General features: G+C 42.2%; 1 protein-coding gene across 4 annotated transcripts in view; it reads left to right on the top strand.

The window, feature by feature from the left end:
* The window catches only part of LRCH1 (leucine rich repeats and calponin homology domain containing 1), a 205,983-nt gene that overhangs the window by 86,633 nt on the left and 97,379 nt on the right, over positions 1-21,971 (top strand). For all 4 annotated transcript variants that reach the window (XM_025478295.3, XM_025478297.3, XM_025478293.3 and 1 more), the window contains exon 2: positions 14,968-15,112. In XM_025478295.3, the coding sequence (XP_025334080.1) occupies positions 14,968-15,112 (145 nt within the window). The remainder of the gene's footprint in view (positions 1-14,967; positions 15,113-21,971) is intronic.

Raw genomic sequence — 21,971 nt, 5'->3', positions numbered from 1 at the left:
TAGCTTTTGAGATTTTGCCTCACTTGAGATTGATCGACTACTCGTAATTAATTAACACCGTCTGGTATAAATTTTGAATTCTGTATGATTTCTACTTCAAAATGATGGCTCTTCTCCTCACTCTAGTCACGTAACACAAGTACTTGGCACATTGAATAATGGATTGTCTGGCTAGTGGGGCTGTGGTTTAACTTCATAGTTCATAAAAGGAAAGATTCGTTTCTTTATCTTAGCGCTGTCTTAAAATGTACCCGTGCCTTTCCATGCCATTTAGAAAGTCTCCCAGAGGATCAGTAACCTTATCTTTTGTAATGAAAGATCATACATGGTCTCATGCCTGAGATTATTTACCAAATTTTAGGAAAAAAGGATAATATTTGATTTGCCTCTAAAGGATTCTTCCCCCCCACCCCCGAGGGCAAAGGAAGAGAGAGAGAGAGAATCTTAAGCAGGCTTCACACCCACCGCGGAGCCCGACTTGGGGCTCAGTCCACAACCCTGAGATCGCAACCTGAGCCAAAATCACGAGTTGGATGTTTAACCCACTGAGCCACCCAGGTGTCCCTAGAAGGCTCTTTGTGATAAATAAGACCAAATCAACACTATATGTGAAAGTGCTAATCTTTGGGAGGTAGTACTCACTTTCTTAATCGTTTTAGTGGCTATTTTTGAGGGATACAGGGAAAGAATCTAATTAACCCATGGTTAAGGTCAGCTGAAGTCCAATAGACTATTTAACACAATATACTTGGTGTCCAAAAAAAATATATATATATATATATATATATATATATATATATATATATATATACACACACATATATACTTGATGTCCAAAAGCCTCCAACGAAGGTAAAAGTCCTGGAAAAACTTTATGGCTTTGGTCATTCTTATGAGAAGGGGCTTTCTTTCCGGCAAATAACATTGCGTTTATGGTGGAGCGTTTCGGTATTTATGTAATCATCAACTCACAATAGCGCATTGTTTCATTCTTGATAGTGAGCCTGGAATGATAATAAAACTCTGGCAAGTCTGGGACCACAGAGTTCAGAGTTTGCTCCTGTCTCCACCCCCCCCCCCCACACCGTGTACAGAAAGTCCACTCCCTGCCTCTGACTCCAACACACAAATGTGCCAAGTCCACACTCCTTAGAGCTCTTGGGACTCCCTTCCTTTGCATTCCCCACATGACTCTTTTGGTGGAACTTGCGAGATCCCCCACTGACTAGCAGCTAGTCTTCCTCTGCTTATGCTATGACAGAGACGACCCATGACCCAGCTGCTAAGAGACTGTCCTCTGCCTGCGGCTCAACTGGGGTTTGTCACATTTTTAAATACTAACCATGTGCTTTTAGTCAAGGGGCCTTTGAGCGTTCTAGCCACACAGGAAAAGCTCTCCGTCTTGCAGCCCAGAGAACCTTAAGTCCTGGGCCTCCCCTCCCAGCACCTGAGCAGGTGCTGTGTCTGCCCTTCCAGGGCCTGCCCTCCCCCCACCCCCAACTCCCTGTTTCCTCCCCAGGGTCTCAGGAGCCCTGTCCCCAGCAGGGCCCCACACAGCATCTCCTTTGGGCTCCTCTGCCCCCCCTTCCAGGGGACCCCTGCTCCTGTGCCAGCCACCTGCCATCATCCCTCTTCTCACACCTCTCTGGCATTAAAGGCCGGGCTCTTCCTTTCTGTGCAGTGGGACTGTTAGGGCCCAAGCTGTCCCAGTTCTATTTCCTTCCTTCGCTGTCATTTGTTGAGTTCTAAGCATTGCTGCTTCCTGTGCATCATTTCACCCTCTCTTCCTGACACCAAGGAGGTGCAGATGTGTCAGGTACACAGGCTGGGTACCTCGATGGGGGGGTGCGTGTGGCGCAGGTGAGTGGACGGACCCAGGGAGAACACTGAGGCCAGTTGGGTGCTCATGTGGTGGCGCTTGGTCGCAGAGCTCCATGACACTGTCCCGGTGTCCCTCTCTAAAGCTGCCCCTTGGGGATTCCTGGGTGGCTCAGCGGTTTAGCGCCTGCCTTCAGCCTGGGGTGTGATCCTAGAGACCTGGGATCGAGTCCCATATCGGGCTCCCTGCACGGAGCCTGTTTCTCCCTCTGCCTGTGTCTCTGCCTCTCTCTCTCTCTCTCTATCATGAATAAATAAATAAAATATTAAAAAAAAAAGCTGCCCCCTCTATCAGGCTTCCAGCCCCACAGGGTTCGTAAAATCTGGTATTCTAGGGAATTTTATGTTCCAGGATAATGTTTGTATCTTGTGACCATTTTAGAAGACATTCATTTTTTTTTTCCAACTGTGATAAAAATAACATACAACGGAAAACTTACCATGTTAACCATGTGCAAGTGTGAAGCTTGGTACACTGTCCTGGTTGTGCAGCCATCACCACCACCTCTCCACAGGACTCTCTTTACCTGCATAGCTGCAAAACAGTAGCTCTTGAGGCTGCCTCCCTGCTGGCCACCGCCCTGCTACTCTCTCTCTCTGACAAGAAGCAAGTGGAATCATACAATATTTGTCTTTTTTTGTGGCTGGCTGGCTTATTCCACTCAGCAAAACGTCCTCAGGTTTCATCCACTCGTAGCACGCATCAGAACTTCCTTCCTTTTCAAGGCCGAATGACCCTTGTGCACACATGCCCTATTTTCCTTATCTGCTCATCCCTTGGTGGCCATTTGGGTTGTTTCCCACCTTCTGGATATTGCAAATTAGGCTGTTGAAAGCATTTACGTTTCATAAGAAAAATGAGCCTTTCCCCTTTGAATTAGTGTGGCTATTTATTTATTTATTTGTTTTTAGTGTGGCCCATTTTAAAGATGAGTACTGTTGATGTCTCTGAGCCCAAAATTGCCTTTGAGCAAATGGGAAATGATTCACGGTGCAGTGAAACCTTAGCTAAACAGAATCGCCCCAGATGGGTCACGACAGAGAGGCTGTAACCACCCAACATGTCTTTGTTTTGAGTAACTTTACAAGAGAACGTTAAAAAAAATTACTTCCACACTTCCCTCCCATCTTCGACGGAACATCTTTAAACACAGTTTAATCCTCAAATGTGTGAACTCGTACTGGACCGTTCCAAGTTATTAGTATTCTTCTTATGTCACAACTACATTGTGCTGTTATTGGGGGGGGGGGGAGCTGACACCGCATTTTAAATTTTTTAATTTAAAATACTGAAAATTTGAAGTGTAGGTAGATCTCCCTATTACTGTTCCTGGTAAGAAGTGTACTTTCTTACGGCTCTCTCTTCTTTTTCCTTATTTGTTTGTTGTTTCTGAAATGCTGTGGGGCTGGAACAGTTAATAATAGCATTTGTTAGAATTTGTGTTTAAGAGTAGAAAGCCTTTTTTAAGTGAAATGATTATACTTTGGGGCATGACTTCCGCCACGCCCCCCCCCCCCCCGACCCCTGCCCATACCTATGCTGTCTTTTAAAAATCTATAACCTGATTTTTTTTCTTTTTTTTTTTTTGTAGCGGGGGAACAGTGCTTTGGATAGGAGAGGTACAATAAAGAAATCAGTTTTTGCTTTCAACATTTCAGTCATGCATTTGTTACTAAAGGCCACCTGCATGTAATGAGCTCTTTGGCACTTGCTAATAAATCACTGCACCAGGAGTCTAACCTGTCACTAGATGCTTTTGTGGCATTTGCCAAAATTAATTTCTATTTCCTATTTCCTCCTATAGCCTCAGGAAGGGAAACTTTCCAACCAGTGGATGCATTTTCCACTCAAAATACATTGCCTTCTTTTTTTTATTATTATTCTTTTATCTAAGATTTGTTATCATGAGGCATTTATGTGTATGGTGTGCTTCATGAGATTGTCAGATTTTTTTTTGAATTTTATTTATTTATTCATGATAGACATAGAGAGAGAGAGGCAGAGAGAGAAGCAGGCTCCATGCCAGGAGCCCGACGTGGGACTCGATCCCAGGACTCCACGACCATGCCCTGGGCCAAAGGCAGGTGCCAAACCACTGAGCCACCCAGGGATCCCCGAGACTGTCAGATTTTAAGCTTCTTCCCAGCCCAGGTAGTATTATTTCTTGCCAGAAATACTCAGAACCCAGCATTAGGTAGCCTAATGATAGAGACTGTTCTTAGAGGGCTTCACTCTGTGCGGGCCGCTAGTCTCAGGACTTTCAAGATCTCAATCATCTCATTTAATCCTTCCAAGAATTCAGTGGGATTGTACTGTTATTATTCTCATGTTACAGGTAAAGAAACTGAGGCATAGAGAAATGAAATAATTATTTCCAAGTCCACACAGCTGAGTGGTGGAACCAGGATTTGAACCCAAGCTGTCTAACCTCAGAACCTGCTTTCCCACTCCATTCATTCAACAAATACTTATTAAGCCCTTAGTGTATACCAGTCAACAGTGCAAAATCCCAGCCTTCCCTAGACTTACGTTCTAGTAGGTTGAGAGAGAAAATTAATGACCATAATACATGAGTAATGGTATGTTTCGTCAGGAGGTTATCTAAGTGCTAAGAAAGGGAAAAATGTAGAACAGCATGAGGAGGTTAAGAGAGAGACGTTGAAAGTTTAAATGGGCAGTCAGGGAAGGCTCATGGCTCCTACTGAGGAATTATTGAACTCCTCTCTACTGTTTGGCAAGATTTTTGTTGTTGTTGTTGATCTGTGAGAGATGTCGCCTTAGACTTTGCCCAACTCCCTCAAAACTTTCATGAACCTGCTGATCTGCTTCACTGCCTGGAGCAGCACGCCCTAACTTCAGTGCATTCCCGAATGTGCAGGTGCCCAGGAGCCCCCCCCACGGGGGCTGGGTCGTGGGGCTGGGCAGGGTGTCCGTGCCAAGGGACAAGTTGAAGTGGGGGCAGTAAGATGCTGGGGGCATTGTGGAGCAGGAGGCAGGTCAGAAAGATCTTGCTGAGCTGCTTCTACGGAGCCCCCTGCCTACCCAGGTGCAAAGGGATATGGATTATCCAGAGAGGGCGGGTGCTCCAGACCGAGCTTCCACTGAGAACTGTCTCTGAACTGTGGTCCCGGCAGTGACCAAGCGAGAGCGTGGAGATGGCCAGGCGCAGAGCACCCCTCCTCAGTGTCCGGAAAGTAAGAGGCCCCGTGCTCTGGTTGCTGGGCCAGGAGTTTAGATTCACATGTGAAGGATACACATTTGACCCAGTTTTATCAAAACATCATGATCAGTGCTGAGATTCTGAAATCAAACTTCTGCAATCACATGTTTATTGTTCAGCTTGAAAAATATAGCATTTAGGTCTCGCTGGGGCTGCGCAGGGTTTTCACTTCCAGGATGAGGCCTCCTCTTCTGACCAGAAAGCAAGCCTTTGCAAACGGGGTTCCCCGCTGTACAGCCTGTCGCGCCTCTGCTTGGCGGCTGCTGTGGCTGGTAGCTCAGGATGCTGTCGCCGGGCTGCTGGCCTGGCCCTGTCCTCCGGAGGCACCACGCTCCCCTTTTACACGAAAACAGCACCGGCTTCGGATGGTGCTGACTGCACACCAGATTCCGCCCACTGTTTTTCTAGCCTCCCCGGCTTATTTTTATTCATCGGGCTACTTTATTTTAGGGATCTGCAAAGCTTGTGTTGGCCGTAGCGAGACTTCTGGTTTTATTTCTGGCTGCACAGCTTTCATGTCAGTGCTTCGATTAAGAAGCGGACGCGGGGAGGACATGGTGCTGGGGTTCTGGTTTGCTGCCCGGGTGCGTGTGCACAGAACCTGGGGTTCCCCCCCACCACCCGGGGCAGGGCTCACCTCCAGGGGGGCCGGCAGCAAAGGAGGACGGTGTCCAGCTTGGCCTGGGAAACCAGGTGCCTGTGACACATGCTCTTCTTTCTAGAAAAAGTATTGGGCACCTGCTCAGAAGTCACAGGGCTATGGGGTCACTTAACGTCTCCTGATTGGGCATCCAAAATGGATCTGCTAATTAAAAATAAAAATAAAATAAAATTAAAGTAAAATAAAATAAAAATAAAATAAAAAATAAGAGATACCCACATGATATCCCCTCTGTCACAGTCCCGTGAGGCAGAACCAAAAATAGTTCAGGGCAAGGGTCTATCGAAGTGTCACACCCATGGATTACCTTGCTCCTGCCACATTCTAGCTCTGTATCCTGAGGCAAGTTACCTAACCTCTCTGGGCATTAGTGTCCACACCTAACTGAGAGCTATAATAGCACCTGCCTCGCTAGGTCATGATGAGAAGTCAAGGAAGAAAAAAACGCTGTATTTCTATGAATGTTCTTATGATGAAAAGTCAAGAAGGAAAAAAACCCTATATTGCTATGAATGTCCATATGATGAGAAGTCAAGGAGGAAAAAAACCGTGTCCATATGATGAGAAGTCAAGGAGGAAAAGAAAAACCTGTATTTTCTGTGAATGTCCGTATGATGAGAAGTCAAGGAGGAAAAAAACCATGTATTTCTATGAATGTCCGTAATTCATAATACATAATAAGTCCCGTCCAGGTCAGATTTCTGCTGCTGTGATTGTGTCAAGAACTAGCTGAAGAGGGACTTAGAATAATAATCTAATTGACCCACGGTTAATTGTGGATCAGCTCAGGTCTCCTTTCCCAAGTTAGGATACGTGGTAAAGGTACCAGTGGGCTCTCTCCAAATCCGGCCACTCCTGGGCCCTCTAGTCTGCCCTTAGGAAAGTGCCACCTGTTGGACAGGCTGGGTTTAGGGAGGGAATCTGAGAGGTTGGATCATCTACTCAACTGCATTTCCCTTAGGATCAAGGTACTCAGCTGGGCATCCAAGGAATGCTGATTCCAGAGCCACATTCTAAAATTTATGGCCAAGGGCCTCCGGCTTCAGGGCTCTAAAAAACTTTCCTGGTGATTCCGGTGTACCAGCAAGACTGAGAAACAGTAGGCCAACATTTTATTTAGGAAACTAGCAGGCCCTTAAGTTCTACTGCTGTAGGGGTGGTACCTCTATGTATTTACAACAGAATTAGCAATAAACAATGAAAACCAATACAGAGTCTTCGTCTATATTTATCTACCTTTACAAGCTTACTGACCTGTCACTCAGAGCTTAGCGGGTCTTTTCACAGCTCCTGAGCCCCTTTGCAGCTGGTTTTGGTTGTATTGCAAGATAAAGATTCTGTTTGCCTTCTTACCACTTGCCCATTGTCTAGGAGTGCTTGTTTTTTTTGGTCTTCCTGGGTTGGAGAACCTTCTTTGCTCTCACCTTGGCCTGTCTGTAATGGTTGGCGGAGCGGCCACGCTCCTCCTTGGGCTCTGCTGCCCTCCTGGCAGGGCTGTGCCCTTTCAGAGGCCGAGTTAGAGGCTCTCACATCTGCATGCACACTGTGGACTGTCCTCTTATATATTTGATTACAACCGAGCCCTAGATTTCTTCCTCCTGTTGCTGTTCCTCCTCCCCGTCCTCCCCTTCCTCCTCCTCCTTTCTCCTCTTCTTCAAGAAGGACCAGACCTCGTTGTATTTCTTTGTTTTCCACTAACAGGAAAGATTTTGCACAAATTTGTATATGTCATTCTCCCTCCCCCACCCCCACCCCCAGTATTTATAATTGGATTATCGACTCTGGGTCATCAAAGCCAAAACACCATAATCCAGACTGGCTTCGGCCCTTCTGGACAGCTTTCCCCTGGTGCTTCTGGGTGCTCAAAGATGCAAGGTGATTTCTGCATTAGCCTGAGTCAACCACGGGAAAGCACATGTCCCTGTTCTTTTGTTTGTTTGTTTTTTTGGCACCCTTTTTCTGCCTTCCAGTAATAAAATTAATTGCAAATTAAATGATACTCAGAGACAAGTAGGAAAAGTAAGTCATATCTCTGAAAACACGTTCGAAACTCTTCAGCTAACAGAGTGCTTACGTAAGGCTGGCGTAATTAGCCGTTTAGGCCAGGATTTCTACTTACCAGGTTTCCTGTAGCTGTTTCCAGAATTGAGCCCATTAGCTGACATATTGTTTTCAGTACTTGAATTTCTGAACATGATGTTTATTCCCCTCTGGGTCTCTACACAGAACATGCTGGTTTACTTTTGATTGCATGTTGGATGAATAAAGACGCAGTGAAGATTAAGTGCCATCTCCTCCTAATACCCTCGCTGAGGGTCACATCCTGATCTTGCTGGCAATGTTCTGTGGGGAAAGAGTAGTCTCATGTGGGGAACTCAGTCGGGCCCTAGCCGTCCTTAGGTGTGGGTATGAGTGCTCTTCTCTGCGGCTCTGGGCAGGTGGCTTATGCTTTCTGAGCCTCATCTCTCGGATGGTGGGAGCACTGCTTGCGGTGGTCTAAATGAGGTGCCAGATGCAAAACCCCAGATACAGTGTGGGGCACAGTGGATGCCCTCAGTGGATGGTACCGCGATTTACTCACCTGGCTTTTAGCTCTTTATATGCACCTTTTTCCCCTCTTCAGCACAATGAGAAGAACATCTTACCTGATAGTTCATTCTGGGTTTGCTTCAGCTCACTTTTCAAATGATAAACTCCTTAAAAGTAAGCCTATGTGTTTTTCATTTCTTCAGAAACCATGGAGTGAGTGAGTGTTGATAAATAAGTCAATAATTCATCATATGGGTAATGAACTGAAATAAGAAAGGGAAGCTCTTTTTTTTTTTTTTTTCAGCTGTTTTTCAGCTTTGAACGTGAGCGAAGTCGATCTAGGCAACTGTTTTTATATAGGCATTGAATGAGTCTGAGCTGTGTGCAGATTTTGTGATTTTCATGTGGAAACTAGAACACGAGTGCAGGATGATAGGGAGCACGCTGCCTGGGTAGATTCTCATTCACAAAGTGGACAGGGAGCTCTGTTCATGTGGCTCCTAATGTAGGCTCAGGCCTGGCCGATGCCCGCTGCTTACACCTTGTAACTCGGTTTATAACGAATAGCCCGAGTCCTTTCAGAGCAAGGATTCTTGAAAAGATACATAGAGAACAGCAATAGTTAAAACCAAGGCTTGAAGGGGCGCCTGGGGGGCTCAGTTGGTTAGGTGTCCAACTCTTGACTTCAGCTTGGGTCATGAGATCGAGCCCCGGTCGGTTAAGCTTCTGCCTTGGGCTCAGGTCCTGGTCCCAGGGTCCTGGAATCGAGCCCCGACTTAGGCTCCCTGTTCAGTGGAGAGTCTGCTTCTCCCTCTGCCTCTGTCACCCTCCTGCCCCGCTCATGCTCACCTGCTCTCTCTCTTTTTGTCTAATAAATAAAATATTTAAAAACAAATGAGAACTAAAGGGGAGATATCAGATACAGATTAAAACAAGGGCAATTTAGGTTTTACCAGGTACACTTGGTCTTCTCTGAGCAGGCAGGACTGACAACCATCTATCTCTCCAGAAGCTCTAAGCTCTGAGCTTTGCGCACGACGCTCCTGCTCCTGGGGTATAAAGTGATCCTGCCAGGGAGGAAACCACAGAGAAGGAAAAGTGCTGGAGCTTCCCCTCAAATCTGGAGATTGTGGAGGAAGACTCTGAAATGGGGCAAGAGCACCGGACATCTGTATGGTGACTAGATGAGATGCATACATCAATCAGATCATTATTCTAGGATTTTTAAGCCAACTGTTAATGATGCTATTAGTGGTTAGCCAAGAATTAAGTATTAGCTTAATTTATAAGCTATTATATGATTTCTTTCTCCTACCATTGCATTTTCCCCCAAGTTTGAAAACAGCACTTGTAAAATTAGATTATTTGATAAGTATATAGATTTTACAATGAAAGGACAAATTTTGGGAACCCTGGGTGGCGCAGCGGTTTGGCGCCTGCCTTTAGCCCAGGGCGTGATCCTAGAGACCCGGGATCGAATCCCACGTCGGGCTCCCAGTGCATGGAGCCTGCTTCTCCCTCTGCCTGTGTCTCTGCCTCTCTCTCTCTCTCTCTCTGTGTGACTATCATAAATAAATAAAAATTAAAAAAAAAAGGACAAATTTGTAAAAAAAAAAAAAAAAAAAAAAGACGTGCCAGTATTTATGATCTGTCGGTTTGTACATTAAAACTTTTTTGTGATATTCAACTGCTGCTATAATTATGATGAAACAAAATCACTTGGATCCTGAATACTTTCTGACAGAGAATACTTGAATTCTGAATAGTTTTTATTGATTCACAGAAATCTTAGATCTGAAAAGAATGTTAGAATTTACCCAGTTGCATATACTCTAACTTTAGAGTATATGTTTTTTTCAGAAACAGAGACCTGGGAAACTGAGTAACTTTGTCAAACATCGCAGGTGGTTATAGATTTAGATTTATTGGTTATAGATTTACATCTCCATCTCTGATTGGAGCGGTTCTGTCATTGATTTGATATCCCATGATCTTGGAAAAGGTTCATAGTTACACGAGAGCATTTCTATGAAAACTCCTATATCCCCCCCCCCCTTTTTTAAAGCATTAGTGACCCTGAACCTAATAAAAACATTATTATTAAAGTAGTTATCGAAACATTCCACTTGCTGGTATCCTCGTAGCAGTTCTCAGGAGAGGTAAAGTTTTGAACATAAACTGGAACTTCAGTAGAATTTTCCTTTTGAGTTGAACCTGAAGGAAACAGCACATAAAAGTTTTCTGGGCAAATTTCCAGCATCGTAGCACATGAGGTTTGCCATGTCTCGTAAAGAGTTTCAGGAAGAAAGAATGCAAGAGACTTGTGGAATTTTTTTCTGTTGAGGTTTCTAAACGTTCATGAAAGAAGCTTGTTTTTCCCTTAATTAAGAGCGTGGGACTTCACAGCTTGCTTTGGCTTCTTAACTCTTTTCAAGTCCAACAAAATTCTGTGTGTAGAGAGAGAATAAGAAGGTTGGTAGAAAGTTGTATGTATGCACACACACACACATATGTGTTTATATACTATAGAGAATACATGCACATATATATTGAATCCATTTCTTTTTTTTTTTTAAGATTTATTTATTTATGATAGACATAGAGACAGAGAGAGGCAGAACACAAGAGGAGGGAAAAGCAGGCCCATGCCAGGAGCCTGATGTGGGACTCGATCCCGGGACCCCAGGATCGCGCCCTGGGCCAAAGGCAGACGCCAAACCGCTGAGCCACCCGGGGATCCCCTGAATCCATTTCTATGTGCAAAATCAAGTGAGCAGTGCATTCCCACTTCCAAAGGTGCAGCAGGGTGTATGGTGGTGGGATCTCCTTCCCACTCCTATCCTCTCAGCAAGAAACCCTCTTTTTAGAAACAACCACTTCGACTAGTTTTTTTTTTTTTTTTTTTTTGCAGCTTCCAGAGATAATCCATTTAGATTTATGTATCTGTTTACAGCTATGTAAATATTCATTTAAAACCCCATGGGGATCCCTGGGTGGCGCAGCGGTTTGGCGCCTGCCTTTGGCCCAGGGCGCGATCCTGGAGACCCGGGATCGAATCCCACGTCGGGCTCCCGGTGCATGGAGCCTGCTTCTCCCTCTGCCTGTGTCTCTGCCTCTCTCTCTCTCTCTCTCTCTCTCTCTCTCTCTGTGGCTATCAAAAATAAATAAATTTAAAAAAAACCCAAATACAAAAAAATAAAATAAAACCACAAATACTATATACACTGTTCTGTACCAGGCTTTAAAAAAACTGTAATATGTCTGGGAGAGTGTAGCAGATTGGCTCATAGAAAGCTGCTTCATTCATTTAAATGACGGCGTAACAGCAGCACAGCATTATGGGCTATAATATTGAATATTACATCCCGCCACCTGAAATATTAATATTATGTTAATATTTATTGATGGACTTAAGTCTAGTTTTATTTATATTTATTAATAGCATATTGATATATAACCAGACTTCCACTGATGTTTAACTTGCTCTCTAGCTTTCACTCTTTCAAACCAGGCTAAAAACTATGTCATTTGCACACATAGGAGTTTAGATGAGAAGGATTTCGAGGTTGAACCAAATACGCACATGTTGTAATTTTGATCGGTTTTGCTAACGTGTTCAACATTTACATCACCAGGTCCCCAGCATTATAATGTGGTCATCTGACTTTTTGATACTCGTAGCTGCGATTCGCATTGCTGTAACGTGAGGTTGATCATTTTTTCATGTGTTTAAGAGTCATTTGTATTTCCTTTTCTGTGAACCATCTGTTCTTTTCTTTTTTCTCCCTTCCTCCTCCCTCCCTCCCTCCTGCCTTCCTTCCTTCCTGCCTTCCTTCCGTCTGTCTGTCCTTTTTTTTCTGGGTTTCTGACTTATTATCACTGACTGCAGAAGCTCTTTATAGGTATAAAAAATTAGCCTTATTGGGTTTATGAATTGCAGGACTTCCCACCTGCCCCTCATTTCTCGATTGTCATTTATGTTTTCGGTGGAGCTTTGGTTTGCTTTAAAATGCCATACATTTTGTTGTAATGTGTCAAATTTATCAATCGGGTGTTAGGCCATTCATAGGAAGACTTTCTCCATTCTAAGCTAATCATTTAATTCCTCTAGAATTTATTGAGATAAAGGGGTGACGTAGGTCATCCTTTGTTTTAGATGGCTATCCAGTTTTCTCAAACTGCTTAGTGACCTTACATCTTTTCCCTGTTGACTTGAAATGTCATCTTTCCTGCACACTTGATTTCCATGTGTATCTTTGACCTGTTTGTAATCTGTTCTGCTGACTTGTTCTCACCTGCCCATCGTCCTGCCTTATGATGTGACTGTTAATGTCTAGGAGGGCGGGTGGCCCTCAGAGCACCTTTTGTTTTGAGAGATACCCTGTTATTTTTGTGTTATTTTACCACATGAACGTTAAAGTCAACTTGTATAGTAACCTCAGCAAATTAAAAAAAATACATATCTTAGAAGTGTCGTTTTTGGATTGTGAGTTCATTCTGTTAATACAAAGCTTAGAGAGAATTGACACCCTTTGAATCTTGTCCTTTTTATTTACAATCATGGGATATCTTTTCTAACCTTTATTTTTTATTGCTTAGTAGCATTTCCAAGTTTTCTTTGTATAAACTTTGCATATTTCTTGAGCTTTTCTAGATTTTTTACTTTTGTTATTATAATAAGTTAGGTTTCTTATGTTGTTTGCCTGTGTGTGTGTGTGTGTGTGTGTGTGTAGGCTATTTTTTAGCATCATCATTTTCCACCTTGTACCTTTTTTTGAAATAGTTTTTCTGTTGATATTTTTGGATTTTCTGAGAAAACATATTATTTGTGAATGATGATTATTCTTTTTGTTTCCAATTTTGGTTCTTTTTTTTTTTTCCCTTATCCATGTCATTGGCTAGTATCTAGTGAACAATAGTAAGTATTAATAGTGCTAGTAATGTCTTATTTTGACTCTGCTGGTATAATATTATTCCCAGTCATTTGAGATTCAGCAGTAAATAAAAGAATTCTCTCTCACTCATATGCGTGTGTGTGTGTCTGTAATTATATAAAGAAATAGCCAACTATTCTTTATTGAGTGATTACATTAAGAATGAATATAAATATTCTAAACCCATGTTTTGATTTATGATGATGATGTGCCGTTTAGTAAAATTGCTAGAGATCACTGAATTGTACACGTAAAATAGGTCAATTTTATGATATATAAGATATACTTCAATAGGTCGTTTTTGAAAAAGAATAAATACAGTATTTTATCAGTACCTTTTAAATGTCTGTGGAAGTGATCAAACACACTATTTTGCTTTTACTCTAGTTACACAGTGAATTGTTTAAATAATACGAAATCCTTATATTCCTAGAATAAGCCCTACTTACTCATAGTATGTTAATCTTTTCATGTACTGCTCAGTTTTGTTTGCTGATTTCTAAATTTAGGATTTAACATTAGTATTTAGAAGGGAGATTCATAAGTAGTTTATTTTTTGTGTACTTTCTCTGTTAGGTGTTGCTATCACCATTATACCTTATTATTTAAATAAGTATTTAGGAATTTTCCTTCTTTTGCCTTATATAGAATTGTTTAAATATTATCAGAATTGTGCCTTTAAACACGCTTAGAATTCACTTCTGAAGCCATCTAGGCCTGTTTTCGTTTACTTATGTATTTATTTCTCAGAAGGGTAGTCAGGAGGGTAGCCCTTTGACTTCGATTTCATTATAGAATCGAACTATGTAAACTCTCTCTGTTTTTTTTTGTTGTTGTTGTTTTGTTTTGTTTTGTTTTGTTTTTTTGTTTTTAATGGAGTCTGATTCCCTAAGTATATATGACATGTTATTTACTAAACATCTTCAGGTCATACTGATTGAGTCCCTCCTGATGAAGGGTGATACGATCAATAATGTTATTGTTTTTGAGAGTGGTGGCTCTTTTCTTATATTTGGTGTTTTGTGGTATTTGGCAGTTATGCCTACCATTCCCAGACATAGATGTTAAGGACTGTGTTCCTTATTTTTGTTGTTGAGATGGTGATATTGTAAACCATGATGTGTGTTTACACCCACTGTAGACCACCATTATCATGGTCTTTGGTACACTTGGCGAAGAGAGCTCAGTTTTATTGCTGGTCATGTGGCAGACACACGGCCTGTCCTTAAGAGAGACACATTTGATCTGTCTCGGTCTTACACATTGTAAATTTCTCAGTAATCCCCATGGATAAAATATTTGTTTAGTATCTACTGTGTGTGTGTTTGCAGAGGATATAATATTCCAAGAGACAACATATGTTATGAGTGCAAAATTGAATTAAATAATATTATGGTAAAGATTATATTCAGAGATATTAAAGGATACATTTTCATGCTTGCCTTGGGGACAATGACGTTGAAATAATTTTCAGATAGAATGGAAAATAAATATTGATTCAGTCACCCTTATATCTGGCGATGATTGTTTCAGCAATATTTTTGCTTTTACAAAGGAATGGGTTAATAGGCCAGGAAGAGGAAATCAACCCTGGAGTAATAGCTACAAAAAATGAAAATGCTGATCCTAATTTAGATTATGTTTATTTTAAAACATGTTAAGAAAAAAAGTACTGATAGTTGATAATTGCATTGGATTATGTTGAAGAGTTATTGACAAAATATTCTTTCCCTTTCTCTCATAGATTTATCTAAAAACAGACTGGTCGAAGTCCCAATGGAATTGTGCCATTTCGTATCACTGGAAATTCTTAATCTGTACCATAATTGCATCAGAGTCATTCCTGAGACCATCATTAATCTGCAAATGCTGACTTACTTAAACTTGAGGTAGGTTGACTATACAGATTGTAATCAAATTCAGTGGGAAAAAAAAAAAACCCTAAATCATTGTGCTTTCATTTCTATCAGGGTGTTTGTTTCCTCTCTTTGCAATTTCTGACCACTTTTTGAAGCTAACCGCACAAAGATTATTTAAGAACTACCTTCCATGATAAATTTGTAGTGCCATTAATATTGTTTTTGATGCCCGACTTCTCTGAATGTCAATATGACAAGGTATTTTTGTTTAGTTTTGTTGTTGTTGTTGTTACAGTAATTTATATTGCATCATTTATACTTTCTGTCTCTTTGGTGTGTGGCATATTGTCTTCAGGTATTGATGTAGTTTTTGGAGGAGGAGGGCTAAAGGAAGTGAAAAAAGAACTTCAGGGCTCTGACAAATTGGAGCCTTGCTGGTCTTTGGGGGGTTTTGGACCATTGGATTTGCTACTTAGTGCAGTCTGAGCCTGTTCCCTTTAGGCCACGTGAGAAAGTTCTAGAGCGCTGAGCAACTCCAGAAAGGTATGAAGTTTGCTGTTTTTGTAACCCCATTCAATTAGGTCAGCCTTTGCTGAGGGCAGGTCAGTGGTCTGTATTGATTCTCTGATTATGCACAGCATCATGTAACATACTCATGCCCCTGAGTAGCCCTGGAGTTAAGGAAATCAGCTATTATTATAAGGCCTAGGTTTTACACTTTGTGCTGTGACTGTCAACTGCTCTGGCCAGATTTTGGTTCCTTGTCTCCTAAATCCTTGACTTGCACAGGATGTCAGGAGAGAGATAGGAACTGTTACATCAAATCTATCTCTACTATGAAAGCAAGGTGCCAAAGTTCAAGCCTGAGCAGAGCCTCTACTCATGTCAGTGGCATTACCTTGGTGTGTCAAGAGCAGCACCTGATTAGCAAGGCTTGTGCTGTGTAACAAACATGCCAAACTTTATTTTTTTAAGACTTTATTTATTTATGACACACACACACACACACACACACACACACAGAGAGGCAGAGAGACAAGCAGAGGGAGAAGCAGGCTCCATGCAGGGAGCCCGACGTGGGACTCGATCCTGGGTCTCTAGGATCATGCCCTGGGCCAAAGGCGGCGCTAAACCACTGAGCCACCAGGGCTGCCACATGCCAAACTTTAAAGTGCAAAATTGCCAGTGAAAAAGATGAGCATTAACTTATGGTAGATAATGTCGATTATTTTTTAGATTTTTGTTTGTTTTAGTCAGCCACTGAGAGGTCCTCTCTTTGCTTTCTTTGCAGTAAAAAATGGGTTTCTGCTGCATTTTATTAGGTGTGCATATCCTCCTTGGGAATGAAAAAAAAAATCTTAGTCACGTTTTTAAGTGGCCTTTACTTACATTTTAAAGTGTGAATTACTATTAGCATAATCAAGACGCTTACATAGCTAACTTTCAATTCTCTGGGTTTCAAGTGCATCTGACCATTGTTGAATTTTCTTGAATAAGACAAGTCTAAACTGTTTCTGCAACAGCAGAATGTTCATTACCTTGGAATTGCCTGATGGAGTCAACATAGTGGTGTTATAGGATTTGGTTCACTATTTCCCTGAGACATCTGCCCTGTAATTCCAACCTGCATAGAGGAACTATCCCAAGAGCCTCTGCAGTCGGTGTTTACTTTACTTCTGCAGGTCTTATCCTGCTGTGACATTTTCACCTCCAGTACTCCTGTATGCTACAAGTAAGGAGATTTAACGTCACACAAAGTCCATCCACAGTGAGAAACTTTTGGGTATAGATGACATATCTCTTCTGGGATGATGTAAACAATAAAATTCTACAAATGTTGAGATAATCTAATCTTAAAGTTTATAGTATGGTTTAAAAGCACTAGTACAATTGGTTTTGCTGTGATGGTTTTCATGTTGAGCTTCATGGAGAGTAGATAATAGTGCTATCTTCAGATGGTAGAAAGGACATATTGAAGTGTGGGTCCCAGGATCCTTCGAGGCAAGAACGGGGAGAGTTGTTGAGATTGATGATGCTGAAGAGGAACCATGTGGGCATATTATAAACCATTGTGTGGTGAATTCCTGGGCTACAGGAAGAAGAAAGAGATACAGGGACTGTTGACCACCCAACTCTTTAAACTCTTTAAAGGTTTCTGTCTAATTTGTTGTTTGCCTCTATCTTTTCTCCCTTTTATATAGATGGCTTTTATTTTGTGTAGATTTTTTTGCTCACATCGCAACTCTAATATTACTGTGCTTTAAAACATATTCTAAAAAAAAAACATATTCTATAGTGTTGAATCCTGATTCTAAAGGAATTGATTACATGGAGAAAATTAAGAAAAAGTATATCTCTTACTTTTCAGGGGCATTCGTTATATCAGGGTATATGAAAAATGCATGTGTATCTTTGGGGCACCTGGGTGGCTCAGTTGGTTAGGCATCTGCCTCTTGATTTCAGTTCAGGTCATGATCTCAGGGTCCTGAGATCAGCCCTGTGTTGAGCTCTGGGCTTAGCAGGGAGCCTGCTTGAGAGTCTCCCTCTCCCTCTGCCCCTGCCCCTCCCCGCTGCACTCTCGCATGTGCTTGTGTGTGCACCCAGGCTCTCGCTTTCCCTCCCTCTGGGAAAAAAAGAAAAGAGAAATGTATGTACAGCCTCTAAACTCTCCGAAAGCCAGGTACTACATATATATATAATATATATATACACATGATATATAACATATAATACATGTATTATATATGTGTACGTGTATATATATATGTATATGTAATTATTTTTGATACCTCTTTTAAGTTTGCTTCACTAAATGTGTAACATAAAGTAGTAACATAGGGCAAGCTTTAAAGTAACCAGAAAGAGGGCAGCCCCAGTGGCTCAGCGGTTTAGTGCCTGCCTTCGGCCCAGGGTGTGATCCTGGAGACCAGGGATCGAGTCCCATGTCGGGCTCCCTGCGTGGAGCTTGCTTCTCCCTCTGCCTGTGTCTCTGCCTCTCTCTCTCTGTGTCTTTCATGAAGAAATAAATAAAATCTTTAAAAAAAAATAAAGTAACCAGGAAGATGGTCACCTTGTTCAATTGGAAAGCCTCTAACTCCTCATTTATTTGGTTCAGTGGGAGCGTGTCTTCTGAGAATCGGACCCCTGGAAGGGAGTTATTTCTCTGTTTGGTAGCGATTGGGATTGGAATGTTTGCCTAAAGGATTTATTGTAGCTTGTACAACAGAAGATGACTGTCCCCCTCTCTTTATGTGCAGATATGCAAGTATGTCTGGAAAATACCAGTGGCATCTAATGAATTGTTGACTCTTTAAGATGCTGAGTAATATCACCCGCGTGATAGTGGGGCCTGTGTGAGTGCTTCCTACCCTCAGACTCCTACCCCACTCCCAGCCACCCTCAAACTGGTGACCAGGAAAACGTTTAGAATATTGTGCTTATGCGTGCTCATGATACATGTCCCCTCAACGACATCCAGGATCGGGTGTCATGGCCTTTTCAGGTCTTTTCTGCCCCTCCGGAAAATTAAGTCAATGCAGTAAGATCGATGTCTTCTTGGGTGTGGTGAGGAGGCCTGGTGGGCTCCAGTTAACTTTAGCCTTTGGCGGAGAGCCTGCCAATCCGTTTACTTGAAAAGGAAGCCAGGGACTCGGGGTGCTGCAGACCTACTGCGTTGTAGACCTACTGAGTTGTCTTCAGTGCAGGTTTTTTTCTATGATAAAGGGGGTAATATGCCAAAGAAAGAAGCTTATATTCAAGATTAATATAGAATCAAATCATGACATGATCACCAATGTAGATGTATCGGGGAACACTGTATAAGTTTCAAAAAAGTAAAGAAAAGCTGTAAATTGCTTTTAGGTGTACACTTGAGGTCTAGCTAGAACAATCTAGCATGTTCTGAGATGGCTTTAACAAATAGGCAAGTTCCTTAGGTTTTATAAAGAAGTACCTGAAATACTTTGGCTCTTCTGTGGTGCTGAGGGGTTTTTCTCTTATTTCTGTTAACTACAAATCAAGAGCCCCTAGATAAAGTAGTGCAGGGAAGCTGCTTTTCAAATTTTCACAGATTTCATGTTTCTCTACTCAAGTGTGGTCTCAATGCAATTTTTAATCTTCTCTCTTTTTTAATAAATCACACGTAGACATCACTAGTTTTGTGTGTTTCAAAGGAGGAGAGATGCCGTGTGAAGCTACTTTGAATTGATGGGAAACGTTCAGAATGGATCACCCCCTCCGAGATGTATGGAGTAGGAATGAACACCCATAAATATTTGATGGTCGTGGTGATGATGATGACAGTGAAGATGATGAGGGTGCTGGTGCTGGTGGTGATATGCCACTGCCTACACAGCCTCTTGGCTGACAGGATGTCTCAGAGATGATATCTTGAAATGTCAGAGGGCTGCTCAGTTCCAGAAATCCAGTTCCTGTCTCAGACCAGAGATGGGTCTAATGAGCACATGCAAAATAAAACTCCTCACGGCGAAATACACTTCAGCATATTCCCACGTGATAGAAATGTCAGATTCGTGGAAAACATTAATTTATTGCTGTTTATGTAGCCTGTGTTTGGAGGCTCTGGGCTTTTAATCTTTGCTTCTTGGTGTTCACAACAAAAGGTTATGTTAGCTTAGTTTAGGTGCCACTGTGTTTCTTCCTGTTATAAAGTGTCTTAATCCCAGAAACGTGGCCAAGAACAATAAAAATGATGAAGCATGACCTGTGCCTATATAGGAACAAACACTTTGAACCTCAGCTACACAGGAAAGCCTTACAAAGTTTAAAATCTATTTTAAGGTGCTGGAGAGGTTGTTGTTGATGAGACCCATGAAGAAAATGTACCTTAGGAAAATAGAACAACCCAAAGCAGCAAAACTCTTGGCAGCCATCGAGGTGCTGTGAATCTAAGATAGGGACTTTAGCTTGAAAGTGTGTCTCAGAGGCGTTCAGGAATGGAAGCTGCCAAAAAATGAAAGTTCTTAACAGCATTTGATCCTATTGCTTCCAGAACTCTTGGTGAGTGGTTTTCCTTTCTGAGGGTGAAACACACAGAGCAGAAGCTGGTTTCTTTATTAGAAGCCCCTGGGGGGCGGGGGGGGGGATGACTGGGGGGCTCAGGGGTTGAGCGTCTGCCTAGGGCTCAGGTCGTGACCCCGGGGTCCCAGGATCGAGTCCCACGTCAGGCTCTCTGCATGGAGCCTGCTTCTCCCTCTGCCTGTGTCTCTGCTTCTCTCTCTGTTATATATCATGAATAAATAAATAAAACCTTAAAAAAAAAGAAGAAGAAGAAAAAGGAAAAGCCCCTGGGGTGCCTGGGTGGCTCACTGGATTAAGCTTCTGACTTTGGCTTTGGGCTCAGGTCATGAAGCCAGGATCCTGAGGTCGAGCCCTGTATCCGGCTCTGCACTCAGTGCTGAGTCCTCTTCCTCTCCCTCTCCCTCTGCTCCCTCCCTCCACCACTCGGGCTCTCTCTTTGTAGAATAAATAAATAAAACCTTAAAAAAAAAGAAGAAGAAGCAATAGTCCCTATCTCTACCAGTCAACCGAGGAGTAGTTTCTGAGGCATGGCCTATAAAGAAAAGGGCAGCCTCTTAAACAAAATGTTATCACGCCATAAAAGGAATCTGGTTTGGATGCATTTTCTGAAGCTTGGCATCCTTTTTGGCTGCTAAACAATGTGCAGAAAGAGCTAACTTCCTGATGGCCATGTAACCTGTATCCCCGCATTCCTTTGGGGAGGTCATCCTGAGAAAAAATCTTTAATCCTCTTTTTTTTAGAAGACTTTATTTATTTATTCATGAGAGACACAGAGAGAGAGGCAGAGACACAGGCAGAGGGAGAAGCAGGCTCCATGCAGGGAGCCCGATGCAGGACTCGATCCTGGGACTCTGGGGTCACGCCCTGGGCGGAAGCCAGATGTTCAACTACTGAGCCACCCAGGTGCCCCAATAATCTTTAATCCTAAGAATATCTTGCTATCTGAAGGATTGGAAAAAGCATCTTGCACACTAGGGTTGCCTCAGAAAGCACAGGTTTTACAAACTTACTGTGAACTAAAAATTAATTTTCTTTGTTCCTAAGAATTTTAATCTTTTCCCTAAGAAATGCACCTCTCCTTGCACTGACATTTCTGAAGAAGGTCTCGATTGTAAGATGGCATTTATTCTTTCTAGAAACTGAGAAACTTGATGGTGTCTTTCTACACCGGAAAAGGGGAGGAATTTTGTTCGAGACAAACTTAACATCACAAATCCTTTTATGATGATCTTATTTTATTTTCAAAGGGAAAATGAGTTATTTCGGAACTGGCCTTTGATAGATAGGTTGTGTTTCATGAAACGACAGATCGGCAGGAAGCTACCAAGGCGCAGAGAACCATGTTGGAATTTGGAAGCATCATCTTAAAATTTGAAAACATGTTTTGTAGAGTGCTACAGTTGGAAGTGGTGGCCACTGGGGTCATCAGTCGTGCGAGCAGCAGTGTGTGGGCTAAGCCTTGTCCTTTCTAGGGTGCTCACTGGGCAATTGTTTTCAAGGTCTGGACACAGTGGTCCCTAAAAATTGTAATATATTTATAATTTGCCATACCCATAAAATTATGTACATTGGCATTGGAAGCTGATGGGTTTTATTAAATGTGAATGAGTTAATAGTAGGGTATTTCTTACCAGATTCCATTCCTTTTAGTGTAGTTCATACTTGGCAAGACTTCCAAAGAGGATTTTTCCATTATACATGTCACCTGATCACAGATGTTGTTTTAGATCAGTGTTTGTGTTAAACAGAGGAAAAGAGAGACACAAAAGGGACATTATGGCTTTGATGGCTGCAGCCCTGTCAGAGTGTGTTGGTTTTGTTTTCAGTTCTGCTTCTGATCTTAATAGA

Source organism: Canis lupus, chromosome 22 (genome assembly GCF_003254725.2).
Source record: "Canis lupus dingo isolate Sandy chromosome 22, ASM325472v2, whole genome shotgun sequence".
Classification (NCBI taxonomy): domain Eukaryota; kingdom Metazoa; phylum Chordata; class Mammalia; order Carnivora; family Canidae; genus Canis; species Canis lupus.
The sequence above is the reverse complement of the archived record's forward strand: the minus strand, read 5'-3'. Positions and strand labels throughout refer to the sequence as shown.